Raw genomic sequence first — 12358 nt, 5'->3', positions numbered from 1 at the left:
CTTACTTGTAAGAGGGGATCTGAAAATTAAGGCTGGGTTCATTTGCAACAACCAGCTTGATGGCTTGTACCAGCATGCTTTGCACTAAGTTTTTCATAGCTAAATCTCAGGGCACAGACCCAATTCATTCAAGAATCATTTCTCCAATCTGCACTTATTAAAAAAAATAAACTTTTGTAACTTAGGCTCATGATATCTTCACTAAATAAAGCATTGTGTTCTGCTTTATACTCTACTGTAAATATAAGCCTTCCTGTCAATTTATATCCCTAATGTCATTAATACTGCACTTAAGTAATGTTTTTGTTCACTGTACACCGACGTGATATCCTCGATGAAAAACTGTTAAATAAATAAATAAATAAATGAAATTTCCAATAAGATAAACTTGCATAATTTTTATTGTCCATAAAAAAAATAAAACATTGATTAGTACATAGTTTGTGAGGCTCATGAACTTTGGGACTGCTGAATAAAATCCAGAACGTATACTAATGTTAAAGTGAGATTCATTTTTATAATGGTCCTTTCAATACTATATTTTATTTAAACTTCTTTCCACCATTCTAAAAGGATTACAATAAAACAATCATAAAATCAACAACAAAACAAACAAATATCATGATATTATAACAGTGTTGCTTATGTCAAATCTGTGGATCAATGTCTGATCTCATAAAGTGACCATCTGAAAGTCAAGGCTCAATTCTAGCTGGAGGTCAGCTGGTTTGGAATAAACAGCTGCATAAACAGACTTTAACGGTTTTCTAAACTTAATAAATGATGTCTCAAATCTGAGATCATCCAGCAGAAAATTCTACAAACTTGGGCCAACTAAACAAAATAAACAATCTCAAGACTTGGCAAATTTAACTTGTCTTACTGATGGAACATCTAACAAATTTCTAGAAAAGGGTTATATAATTTTAATGCAGCATTACAACATCTAGAGGCAGATATTCAGCGCCACTTAACTAGGTAGGTTCCAACTTATCCAGCTAAGTGGCATGTTTTTAAATATTTGGCCGCATTCTGCAGCAACCACTTATACATCAAGTTAGCTGAATAACTTATTCATAAGAACATTAATTGCCATACTGGGTAGACTGAAGGTCCATCAAGCCCAGCATCCTGTTTTCAACAGTGGCCAATCCAGGTTACAAGTACCTGGCAAGTACCCAAAAACTAAGCAGATTTCATGCTACTTATGCCAGTAATAGCAATGGCTATTCTCTGTCAACTTGATTAATAGCAGTTTATGGTCTTCTCTTCCAGGAACTTATCCAAACCTTTTTTAAACCCAGCTACAATAACTGCCCTAACCATATCCTCTGACAATGAAATCCAGAGTTAATTGTGTGTTGAGTGAAAAAATTTTCTCTGATTTGTTTTAAATGTGCTACTTGCTAACTTCATGGCATGCCCCCTAGTCCTATTATCTGAAAGAGTAAAAAACAGATTCACATTTACCCAATCTAGTCCTCTTATGATTTTATAGACCTTTATTATATCTCTCCTCAGCTGTCTCTTCTCAAAGATGTACAATCCTAATCTCTTTAGCCTTTTCTCATAGGGGATCCTTTATCATTTTGGTTACCCTTTTCTGTACCTTCTCCAGTGCAACTATATCTTTTTTGAGATTGCTTGCTTTTTTGACCACTGCAGTACACTGAAACAATTTATTTATTTAACGAGTTTTATGGACCATCATTCGGAATCGTCAAAATAACGCCATCATAACGGTTTACAAAATACAAGATTACAGGGATAAGGCAGGTTAAACAGGGTTTCCAAAGGTACAAACTGTTATTAAGCATAGGGGGTATCATATGCAAGGTTACTGTTCAGTTTTATGTTTCACTTCTTATTTATAAAACACAGTTGTGATGAATTTCATTTATTCTTAAGGATGGATTGGAGGGCAATGATGTTGTTGTGTTGTTCATTGGGTGAGTTGGTATGCTTTGTTGAAAAACCACGTTTTTAACTCCTTTTTGAAGGTTTTTAGGTTTTCTTGAGTTCTGAGCTCAGTTGGGAGGGAGTTCCAGAGTTTTGGGCTACCAAGGGAGATTGCTCTTTTTTGAGTTGAGGTGAGTTGATTTGAGTGCATTGGTGGTGTTTTTAGGAGCCCCTTATTTGCTGATCTAAGGTTTCTGCTTGGGGTATGCAGTTGTATAGAGGGGCTTAGCCAATTTTCTTGTTTTTCATATATAATTTTATGTAGGATGGATAGGACTTTGTATTAGGGATGTGAATCGTTTTTTGACGATTTAAAATATCGTCCGATATATATTTTAAATCGTCAAAAATCGTTAGGGCCACGATACAATAACAATTCCCCCGATTTATCGTTAAAAAATCGTAAATCGGGGGAAGGGGGAGGGCAGAAAAACCGGCACTCTAAAACACCCTAAAACCCACCCCGACCCTTTAAATTAAATCCCCCACCCTCCCGAACCCCCCCAAAATGCCTTAAATTACCTGGGGGTCCAGCGGGGGTCCGGAACGGCCTCCTGAAATCGAATCGTGTTGTCTTCAGCCGGCGCCATTTTGCGCCACCATTTTGCAAAATGGCGGCGCAAAATGGCGCCGGCCATAGACCAACACGATTCGATTTCAGGAGGCCGTTCCGGACCCCCGCTGGACCCCCAGGTAATTTAAGGCATTTTGGGGGGGTTCGGGAGGGTGGGGGATTTAATTTAAAGGGTCGGGGTGGGTTTTAGGGTGTTTTAGTGTGCCGGCTCACGATTTTAACGATTTTCACGATAGTTTAAACACCCAAACGGCAACGATACGATTCCCTCCCCCTTCCAGCCGAAATCGATCGTTAAGACGATCGAGGACACGATTCACATCTCTACTTTGTATTCAATCCTGTATCTTATTGGTTGCCAATGAAGTGAAATAAGTGTTGGAATGATGTGATCGTGCTTTTTCGATCCGGTGAGGATTCTTGCAGCTGCGTTCTACAGGATCTGGAGTGGGCGAATGTTGTTTAGAGGTAAGTTGAAAAGAAGAGAGTTGCAGTAATCTATGTTGGAGAAAATTAATAATTGAAGGACTGATCTGAAGTCATTGTTGGAAAGAAAAGATTTTAGATGAAGGAGTGTAAGTAGCTTATGATATCCGATTTGATTTTTGTTGAGATATGGTTTTTGAAAGAAAGTTCTGTCAATTATTACTCCGAGGTTGCGGGCATGGTTGATTGGAGATATGATGGTATTTTGGTTCATGAGATTGAGTGGTGGTATTTGAGGAGAGTTGTTCTTTCTGTCTAATAATATTAATTCTGTCTTGTCGAAGTTGAGGATGAGTTTTAGGTTGGCTAGTATTTCCTTTATACAATGATTTCAATGCATTATCCACCATGATGCCTAGATCTTTTTCCTGGGTGGTAGCTCCTAATATGGAACCTAACATCGTGTAACTACTGCATGGGTTATTTTTCCCTATATGCATCATCTTGTACTTATCCACTTGTCTTCCCGCAATTTATCACAATCCACTTGTGATTTAACTATGCTGAATAATTTTGTGTCATGTGCAAATTTGATCACCTCACTCATTGTATCCCTTTCCAGATCATTTGTAAATATACTGAAAAGTGTTACGATTCTGCTTTCTCTGGGCAGTATCTCACCTTTTTTCTCCTCTCTCTCTTCTTCTTCCGCAGCTGGAGGGCCGCCAACGCCTTCTCTTTGTGGCTGGAGCCGCTGCCTGTCCATCATGCAGCCTGGATCTGCCGCCTTCACTGCTGCTACCCGTGGCATGGAGCCGCCGCCGTTTCCTCTTCACTGTGGTTTGGGACCGCAGACGCCATCTCCATGAGGCTGTCCTGGGGTGTCCCTCTTTGCAGCAGGAACCGCTGCTGTCCTCTTCATCTCTGTGGCTCGGAGGCTGCAGACGGTCTTTCCTGGTGGCTGGAGATGCCTTTGGTTCATCTTCTGTGGCAGGGAGCCACCTCCAACATCAGGGCCTGGTTTGTGGCCCAGCTCCTGCTTCTGCTCCTTCTTCAGCGGCAGGGACGCCACTCTCCAAGGTCCTGCCCACTCTTGCTTTCTTTGGGGGGGCCACGCTTCTCTTCACTATTTAAAGGGCCAGTGAAGGCATGGTCCACCTCTGATGTCATCAAGGGAGTCTCTCTTCTGCCCTATAAAAAAAGCCTGGTTTCACTTCTTCCTTGCCTTCGCAAGGAGCCAGTCCTCCTTTGGACTTCTCTTCAATACAGCTTCTCATTGGCACTCTGTTCCATTTTCTTTGTTGGAATTCCATGTCTACGTCTTCATCTCGTCAGTTCCAGTTGTCCTGATGTCTTCATTCTTCCCAGATCTGCTGATGTTTCGTTCTTCGGATGTTCTTCGTCTTGGCAGCACAATACTCCAGATGATCCCAACTTTTATCTTCCCAGCATCAGCATTCATACTCCGAGTTTGCTCAAGCTCCGCACCGAGTCCTACTCTGAGCCCCTGGATCCTGAGGGCGTCCTTTGCTGGAACCCCGGTTTTAACCTTTTCTTCCTGTATCCTGTCCGGATCTTCGGAGCTTCTTGCACCTTTCTCCGCTGGATATGAACTCTGCTTATCCTGTCCGTCCTAGCGTGTCCGCACCTTGCCTTAATTGGCCGGGAGGGAGCGTCTCGAGTCAGGCCTCGCTGGAGTCTTCATCCTGGATCTTCAACCTGGCTTGGGAGACCTCAAAGCATGGTCCACGACCTGCCTTGCTTGGTAGTGTAGGGCGTGTGAGAATGTGGTCCGCGACCTGCTTTGCTTGGTAGTGTAGGGTGCGTGATGTGGTAGTACCACTTCAGAATTCCATCAGATAACTTCAAACCTTGTGACTCCGTCTGAGTCCTCTGTATACCAATGCTCATTTTAGCCTACAAGACTTCGTACCTTCATTGGATACCCTGAGTCTCATCTCAGCCCTTCAAGTTTTGTCTTCGTTTCGACTCTTCATGTAACTAAGTCTCCGTGAAGTCTTCATGTATCCTGAATCTTTGTCTTCATTTGATATCTTCATCTGATTTCTTCGCCCTTCAACCACTGTCTGTCCTGTCGCATTTGCTGCTCCCGTGCAGCAGGTCCAAAAGGGCTATTGAGTGGTCGGAAGACTACTTCAGAGACCAACATTACTTGTTGGGTCTCTCTCTATGCGATCAGGTTTGGTAGTGGCCAGGGTTCAGCGTTCCTGAATCTTCAGCCCGTGCTTGACACTCCTTGTCTGCCACGGCATTTGCCGGAGCTCCTCTGCGATGGTGTCGTGGCCCAATGGTACAAGGAAATCCCAGAGATGGGACTGCCTCCAGCGTCCCCACAACGAAAAGCATCGGTGCAAGAGCAGATCTCCGAGGCACTCTATCGTTTACCTTTTTCCACTATGAAAACAGACCATTTAATTGTATTCTCTGTTCCTGTCTTTTAACTCTGGTCAGCCTGTAGATCTGTCCTAAAGTTAGCCAGATAAACTTATCCAGTTAACTTAAGATAGCTGTGCCGCTGAATACATAAACTTAAGTTAGCAGGATAAGTGGCTGAATATGGACCTTCTAGGGGCCAGATTGTATATGGTCTTATATAACAGAGTACTAATTCTAAACTTTTCTCACCAGATTACTGGAAACAAATGCAATTTCAAAAGCATAGATATAATTCAATACAAGTTTCTCATGCATGCCTAATATCTCTCATGAACGAGCCGCCACAATGAAAATTTCCAACACAGGACAATGTCTTAAGTGCAAAGCTCCTAATGGTACCTTGGGACATTTATTCTGGACATTTCCCTCTATTCAAAAGTTATGGGGCCAGGTCCATCAATTGATTCAGAATGTCACTGAAGTTCAGATCCCTTTTGTGGTACAGCACATGCTCTCTGAGGATTTGAGAAGTATCCAGTTTCCCCAATACTCACCTCTGGCTATGGGTCCGCAAAACTTTGCTCTCAAACAAATAATCCTCTGAATGAGAAACTTGATTTACATTCAAGGAGTGGTATTGGCATGGCAATTTGTACATGTGCTGCCAAAGTACTGAATAAAAGTGATAAAAAGGAAAGAAATTCACCTCTAAGCCTTCACAGCTTTACCTACCTGAAGATGACCAGACTTTGTTGCATGGGCTTATATCCTCTGTAAGAAGGAAGTAAAGGGGGGGAATTAGATAGGCTCTACATTTACTTGCTTAAACTGATGCATTTCAAGACAATCTTTTTCTACTAGTCGATCCACTCAGCTACAGATGTACATTGTAGCCGAGCATGGTACTGCATTATTAACCCTTTTTTGCTTGTGAAAAACAAATCAGAAAGCAATCTGCTCAATAAGGGGACACTTTTTATATTAAACATAGGCCTGAAAGCCGATTTTCATAGGGGACCTCTTTGTGGAGTTTCCCTTTGAAAATTTGGACAGTGAGCAACAAGTCTATTTAGCCTGTACACTAATTGATACCAAATGTACATGCATTTAAGTACATGTGGGAATTCTGACCTGCAATCCCTGCATGTGTTTTGCCTCCGTTCCTTCTTTGCAAAGGCTAAAAATACCCATGGTATGAACGGTGTGCGCATGGGTACTTTGACCTGCATTGAGAAGGGGCAGGTTTCAGCAGCCCTTTTTTTACATTAGGTAAACAACTGTTTATCCATGGAAAAAGGTTCTGAAGATTTCCCTCTAAAGTAGTACAGTTTCTCCTATGTACTTTAACCCTCTGATACCTATAGTGAGTTTTTTAGATTTAGAAAATGCATTAGACCTTACCATTCAAATTTGGAACTCATGGATTCCAAAGAGCTAATGAGAAAATCACAGTGATGTGACGAGGCATTGATCTTTCATTAAACTTTTACTAAGAGCAACATGGAGATGCACGTGACCTTTACTCACCTTTCTTGTAGTATTCTGCCAAAACTGGCACCAAGCCACACTCTCCTGCGGTATATAGGAAGCCCCCATCTACGGTCATTGCATCTGCTTCCCCTTTCTGCAATAACAAACGTTACTTGTGAAGGACAGTGCTATTGGCTATGCTCACATCTCAGTCTGCTCACCCATGTACCACCTCATCCCCAGGATAATATCCAGCCTTCCAGTGTAACCCCGACTTAAGGGACAAATGGTCACATGATTGGGTGATGTTTTCCAATGGCGCCGTCAAGCACTGCTCTCTCCTAGCTCAGGATTACTAGAATTTTCCTGAGTGTGCACAACTGCCTTTGTGCCAACTCCACTGCATAAGCCACCTCAGTCTAATACTAGGCTTAACTCAACTTTCCGGGGAGGGATGGGGTTCGTGTGCCTGTTTGTCCTGTTGGTCTTGGGAAACACCTGTTACAGGTAAGCAACTTTGCTTTTTCCCCATGGACAAGCCAGACAATAGAACCACACAACTGGGACTCTTTAGTTAAGGCTGTAGATTAACTATTTAAAAAACAGTTTTCGTACTATAACATATCCTCTCTTTTCTTTCTTTGCAGAAAGTTGTTTAGTAATGTTTACATTCTATTTTTTGATTCTTTATTTACTTTGAAATATTCTCTAACACTGAATGACCGAAATTAAAACCTGAGCTGGTTTCCTTATTGAAGGGAAAGTGTTCACTAAAAGTATATTAGGAAGACCACATTGCTGCTTTGCAGATGTCCATTATAGATGCAGCGTTAATAAATTCTGCTGATGTTGCTACTGATTTAATCTGATGGGCTGTGATATGCAAAGTTTGAGCTTGAGTAATGAGTCTGTAACAATATGGTATATATTGAGGTAGCCATCTTGACAGCGTTTTCACGGGTTTTTTTTTTTAATTTTAAACTACCCTTCTCTTCCTTTAAACCTAGTGGAAATGAATTTCATTTTGCTGGAATTGCTGTTGCAAATAAGCGATTTTGCAATCGCTTCCTATGAAAAGCTTTAATTCAAGAGAATAGCCTTTTTTTAAATCAGAAATTCCTGTTAGCCTCATACCATTTTAATTTCCCTTTCAGATGTGGAGCACAAGGGCCATTCAAAGCTTTAAAGGCAAGCAATAGAAATTTAAATTGTACTGGATAGGAAAGACTCCAATGAGAGATCACTATTGATAATTATGTTGTATGGATAAAAGAAGAAACTCAAATCTTGGGAGTGATTAATTGGGATGTACTGGGGAAAATAATTGTTTTATAATTTTATTATTGGGGTGTGCTTTTTTCACAAATTGTTTTGTTTAGTGTTTATTTTTTTTAAGTTTACAAAAATAAAACAAACAAAAAAAAAAAGATTTAAAATAAGAATTGGGGCCACCCAAGGCCTGCCTACCCACCCATCCCTCCCACCTGGAAAAATGCTAGGGCCAGGATTTTCCCCGGCTCCCACTTACCCAGTCTGGAGGGATCCGAAGGCCTAGGCCTAGGCTGTGGGAGGTCACTGTGACCTCTGCCTAGGTCCCACACAAAGGCCTGGCTTGAAGGACTGGCCCCGTTGCTGGGGCTTAGACTGGACGACTGACCTAGGGCCTGGGCTGATTTCTTTTTTTTTAAATTCAGCTGCATAATTTTATTTGCATAGGATTAGGCATGCATGAGCTGCTTTGCATGGATTTTCAAAATTCATGTATGCAAATGCCATGCAAAGCAGTTCATTGTTATAGGGGCGGGTTTCAAGCCCAAACATCGCCCATTAAACACTGCTTTACAGGTGTTTTAGCAATATGGCAGCTTAGTAAATCTAGTCCTAAATTTGGCCATCCATAAAATGGGCAGCCCCAGAGGCTTCCTGGGGGTGAACTCTTGACTTAACTTAAGGCTCGTTTTCAGCACCAACAGGCTAGGTTTGACTCGTTAATTCACGCTATACAAATTGCAAGCCTGTATTTAACTGGCCAGATTTTGGCTGCTTAAGTTGGGCACGTGGGTACTCTTGAAAAGTGAACTCTGTTTCTATGTTTCTCAGCTTTCTAGGATAGATTCAGGACTACAGTCGAATGAAAAACAGAGAAGCCAAGTTGAAAGCGCAGTATAATTAATCCATCTGCAAACAGGATTTGACACCTAAACAGAACTCTTACCAAGATTTTGGCCATGCCCTCCTCAGAGTAGTCAGCAGTGATGCAGTCAATGACTCCTCCACTCAATGCACTCCAGGTGTCACATTTCTGCCTTTCCTCTCTCCCAATAGCGCACCAGCGCACTTTGTCTGTAGGAGGAGGGGTTTCCTCTGGGAAATGAAGAAAATTGGAGTTGTTCTGAAACTCGACTGAACTGAGTGATCCCTGTAGTGGGGCTGTGTGCACATTCAGCCTGTGTCACCGTAAGATACTTTGCTTATGGTCTACCTTACCTGGTCTCATTCATTTCAATGCTGGGACCAGTTGGGTAGCTCAGTGGTAACAATGCACACACAGAGTTGTGAGCCCTGTCCTACTTTCTGGTCTAAATAGGCTGAGAGGGCTGTTATTTCGTTACTGCACTACACCCTTCTCCAGCTCAAGGCAGCCCCCTGATTGGAAGTCACTCTGCTGTTGTAGAACTGGGCTCCACATCTGACTAATCTGCAATCCCCTGGAAACAAAATTTGTGGGACCTCAAACAGCATCACGATCACAGGCTAATATACAGGCTACTCATTGTGGCTCTGTATCTGGAAGAATGGCTCTAGAAATCACTAAATTAATTTCAGTTAACTTTATGCTTTTATTGAATCTTGAGACAAGAAGCGATATCAGAGCTAGGAAAGGTAATGCAAAAAAACATAATAGTATCCCTCCATGACGGCACTGCTTGCCACAATTTTAGCAATAGCCACTGCCTCAAAATAGGCTCACAAATGGAGCTCTCAAGAATTTTGCTACTGCCCATCATTATTTTAAGAAGGGCTCTTCACTGGTTTACTGACTCAGAGGGCCAAACTTGAGCAAAGTTTTTTTTCAATGATAAAAGAAGCAAGAGTACAGAATGCACAAGGTAGGGAGTGAATAGTATAGCACTGGCACAAAACTTCCTTAGGATCTGAGAACAAATGTCACCAGAAAGCCTGCTTGGTCATCTTCCTTCTGCTGTCTTCCGCAGAAATGCCAGCTTGTTTTCGAAGCCCACACCCAATGCAGCACACGTGCCAGCCACCCCTGTGGGCAACTTTCATAATGCCTGCATAACTGCCAAGTCCACAGGAACCTTTTAGCCATGGACTTTGCATTCAATTTCAAATTCATAGCATGTACATACCTTCACTTTAAAAACCGCTTACAAATAAAGCACCTGCACACACTTGCAGTTCTTTTTTTGCGGATACATTTTTTGCCTAGCATACCACATACGTTCCACACGTTTTTCAATTCCTTGATTGTGGGTGAAAGTACATGTGTAGTGGAATTCTGAGCCTACTTTTACTCGCACACAGGGAGGGCAATGTCCAAAACCCCAATATCTGCAAGTAAAGCATGATTTTACCTGCAAAAATGGCTCTCTCTGTGAGCATATGTGTGTGTAGCATGTGGACCAATTGTATCTGCGCGGCACCCACGCAAGTTATGTAGGAGATTCCCACATTTCATGTTCATAGTTAGTCTGTGGATAGCATTAAAAGCAATTTTTCCATTTCTTCCTGCTACACTAGTCCAGCTGTGCCTCCAGCTGCTGATAGGAGGACATAAGCCACAAGACGAATAGGCTATGTCCCCCTACCAGCAGATGGAGGCAGAGCCCACAGCTTTCTTTTGTGACATCATCTTCACTACTCAGAAGTGGCGCATCACAGAGAAACGCCAGTGTCAGATGCTGCAGCAGGAGGACTCTCTGGGCCTGCCCCCTTTCTGGGTTTTGCACTAGTTTGTAGAGATGTGAATCGTGTGATCGATCGTCTTAACGATTGATTTCGGCTGGGGGGGGGAGGGAATCGGATCGTCGCGGTTTTGTTTTTGTAAATATCGTGTAAATCGGGGGAGGGCGGGAAAACTGGCACACTAAAACATCCCTAAAACCCACCCCGACCCTGTAAAATAAATCCCCCACCCTCCCGAACCCCCCCAAAATGCCTTAAATTACCAGGGGTCCAGAGCGGGGGTCCCGGTGTGATCTTTTACTCTCGGACCTCCGTGCGTTGTAGAAATGGCGCCGGCGCTACCTTTGCCCTGTCACATGACAGGGCAAAGGTAGCGCCGGCGCCATTTTGTTTTTTGTCCCCCGACGTCAGGAGCGTAGGAGATCGCTCCAGGACCCCCGCTGGACCCCCAGGGACTTTTGGTCAGCTTGGGGGGGGGCCTCCTGACCCCCACAAGACTTGCCAAAAGTCCAGCGGGGGTCCGGAAGCGACTTCCTGCACTCGAATCGTGTTGCCGTACGGCCGGCGCCAGGTTACCAGTCCCAGAAGTGATTTGGTAGAACTTGGGGGTCCTTTGCATGGCAGGGTCTAAAAAAGCTGAAATGAGAGAGAGGAAGGGTTCTGCGAGGAGACAATCTTCAGAATCTCTGCTGAACACCTCCCGTCCCCTCACTGCTTACCTCGATGAGTCTGTTCCAAGGCAACAAAAAGTAAGGAGGAACAGAAGTAACCAAGCTAGCAGAAGCAGTTTCTCTCTCACAAGGCTTGTGTGGCGCTATATGGATAGCTAGTTTTTGGGGTATGTTTTTTTTCTTCGGGGGGAGATAGTGTTTCAGTCAACACCAGTCTCTCTCTCTCTCCATCGTTTGAGTTCTGCCGGCTGAGAGGAGCCATTGCTGTGGGGCCTGCAGCTCCAGGTACTTCACAGGCGTACCAGCTTTAATTTGTGTGACCTGTATTAAGATGATATGGTCCCTGGGGAGGCTTCACAAGCCTCAGATCTGTGTAGCTGGGTTCAAAAAAGGTTTGGATAAGTTCTTGGAGGAGAAGTCCATTAATGGCTATTAATCAAGTTTACTTAGGGAATAGCCTCTGCTATTAATTGCATCAGTAGCATGGGATCTTCTTGGTGTTTGGGTAATTGCCAGGTTCTTGTGACCTGGTTTGGCCTCTGTTCGAAACAGGATGCTGGGCTTGATGGACCCTTGGTCTGACCCAGTATGGCAACTTCTTATGTTCTTATATTCTTATGCTTTACCCTCTACGGCTTCAGGGATGGAGTCAGCGACAGCCACGAGGATGCCTCTGAGACCGTGGTTTCGGCAGGGACAACTACCACTTTTCTTTTAAATCAGGTTCTCTTATTCACCGGCAGCTCGAACTGAGATCCCTCAGTTTTTATCCCCTGGCGAAAAGGTGTGTGAGGACTGGCCGAGAAAAATCCTCTAGGCTGGAGCAGTTAGAACACTGACACTGGCCTTTTCTTATACAATTTCTTTCTATTAAATCAAAACAGCAACAAAATGACTGCCTATCTTTTTACATACTTCTCAGAGCGGTTCAATG

At 43.1% G+C, this 12358-nt stretch overlaps 1 protein-coding gene across 1 annotated transcript in view; it reads right to left on the bottom strand.

Annotated features, from left to right (window-relative positions):
- TF (transferrin) overlaps positions 1-12358 on the bottom strand; it is a 79832-nt gene that overhangs the window by 32705 nt on the left and 34769 nt on the right. Inside the window, exons 9-11 of the mRNA XM_029615185.1 lie at positions 9042-9190; positions 6884-6980; positions 6089-6127 (exon numbers count right to left, since the gene is read on the bottom strand). Coding sequence (XP_029471045.1) covers positions 6089-6127; positions 6884-6980; positions 9042-9190 — 285 coding nt within the window. The remainder of the gene's footprint in view (positions 1-6088; positions 6128-6883; positions 6981-9041; positions 9191-12358) is intronic.

Source organism: Rhinatrema bivittatum, chromosome 9 (assembly GCF_901001135.1).
Source record: "Rhinatrema bivittatum chromosome 9, aRhiBiv1.1, whole genome shotgun sequence".
NCBI classification, from domain to species: Eukaryota; Metazoa; Chordata; class Amphibia; order Gymnophiona; family Rhinatrematidae; genus Rhinatrema; species Rhinatrema bivittatum.
Note: the sequence above shows the minus strand (reverse complement) of the source record. Positions and strands in the feature narration are given on the sequence as shown.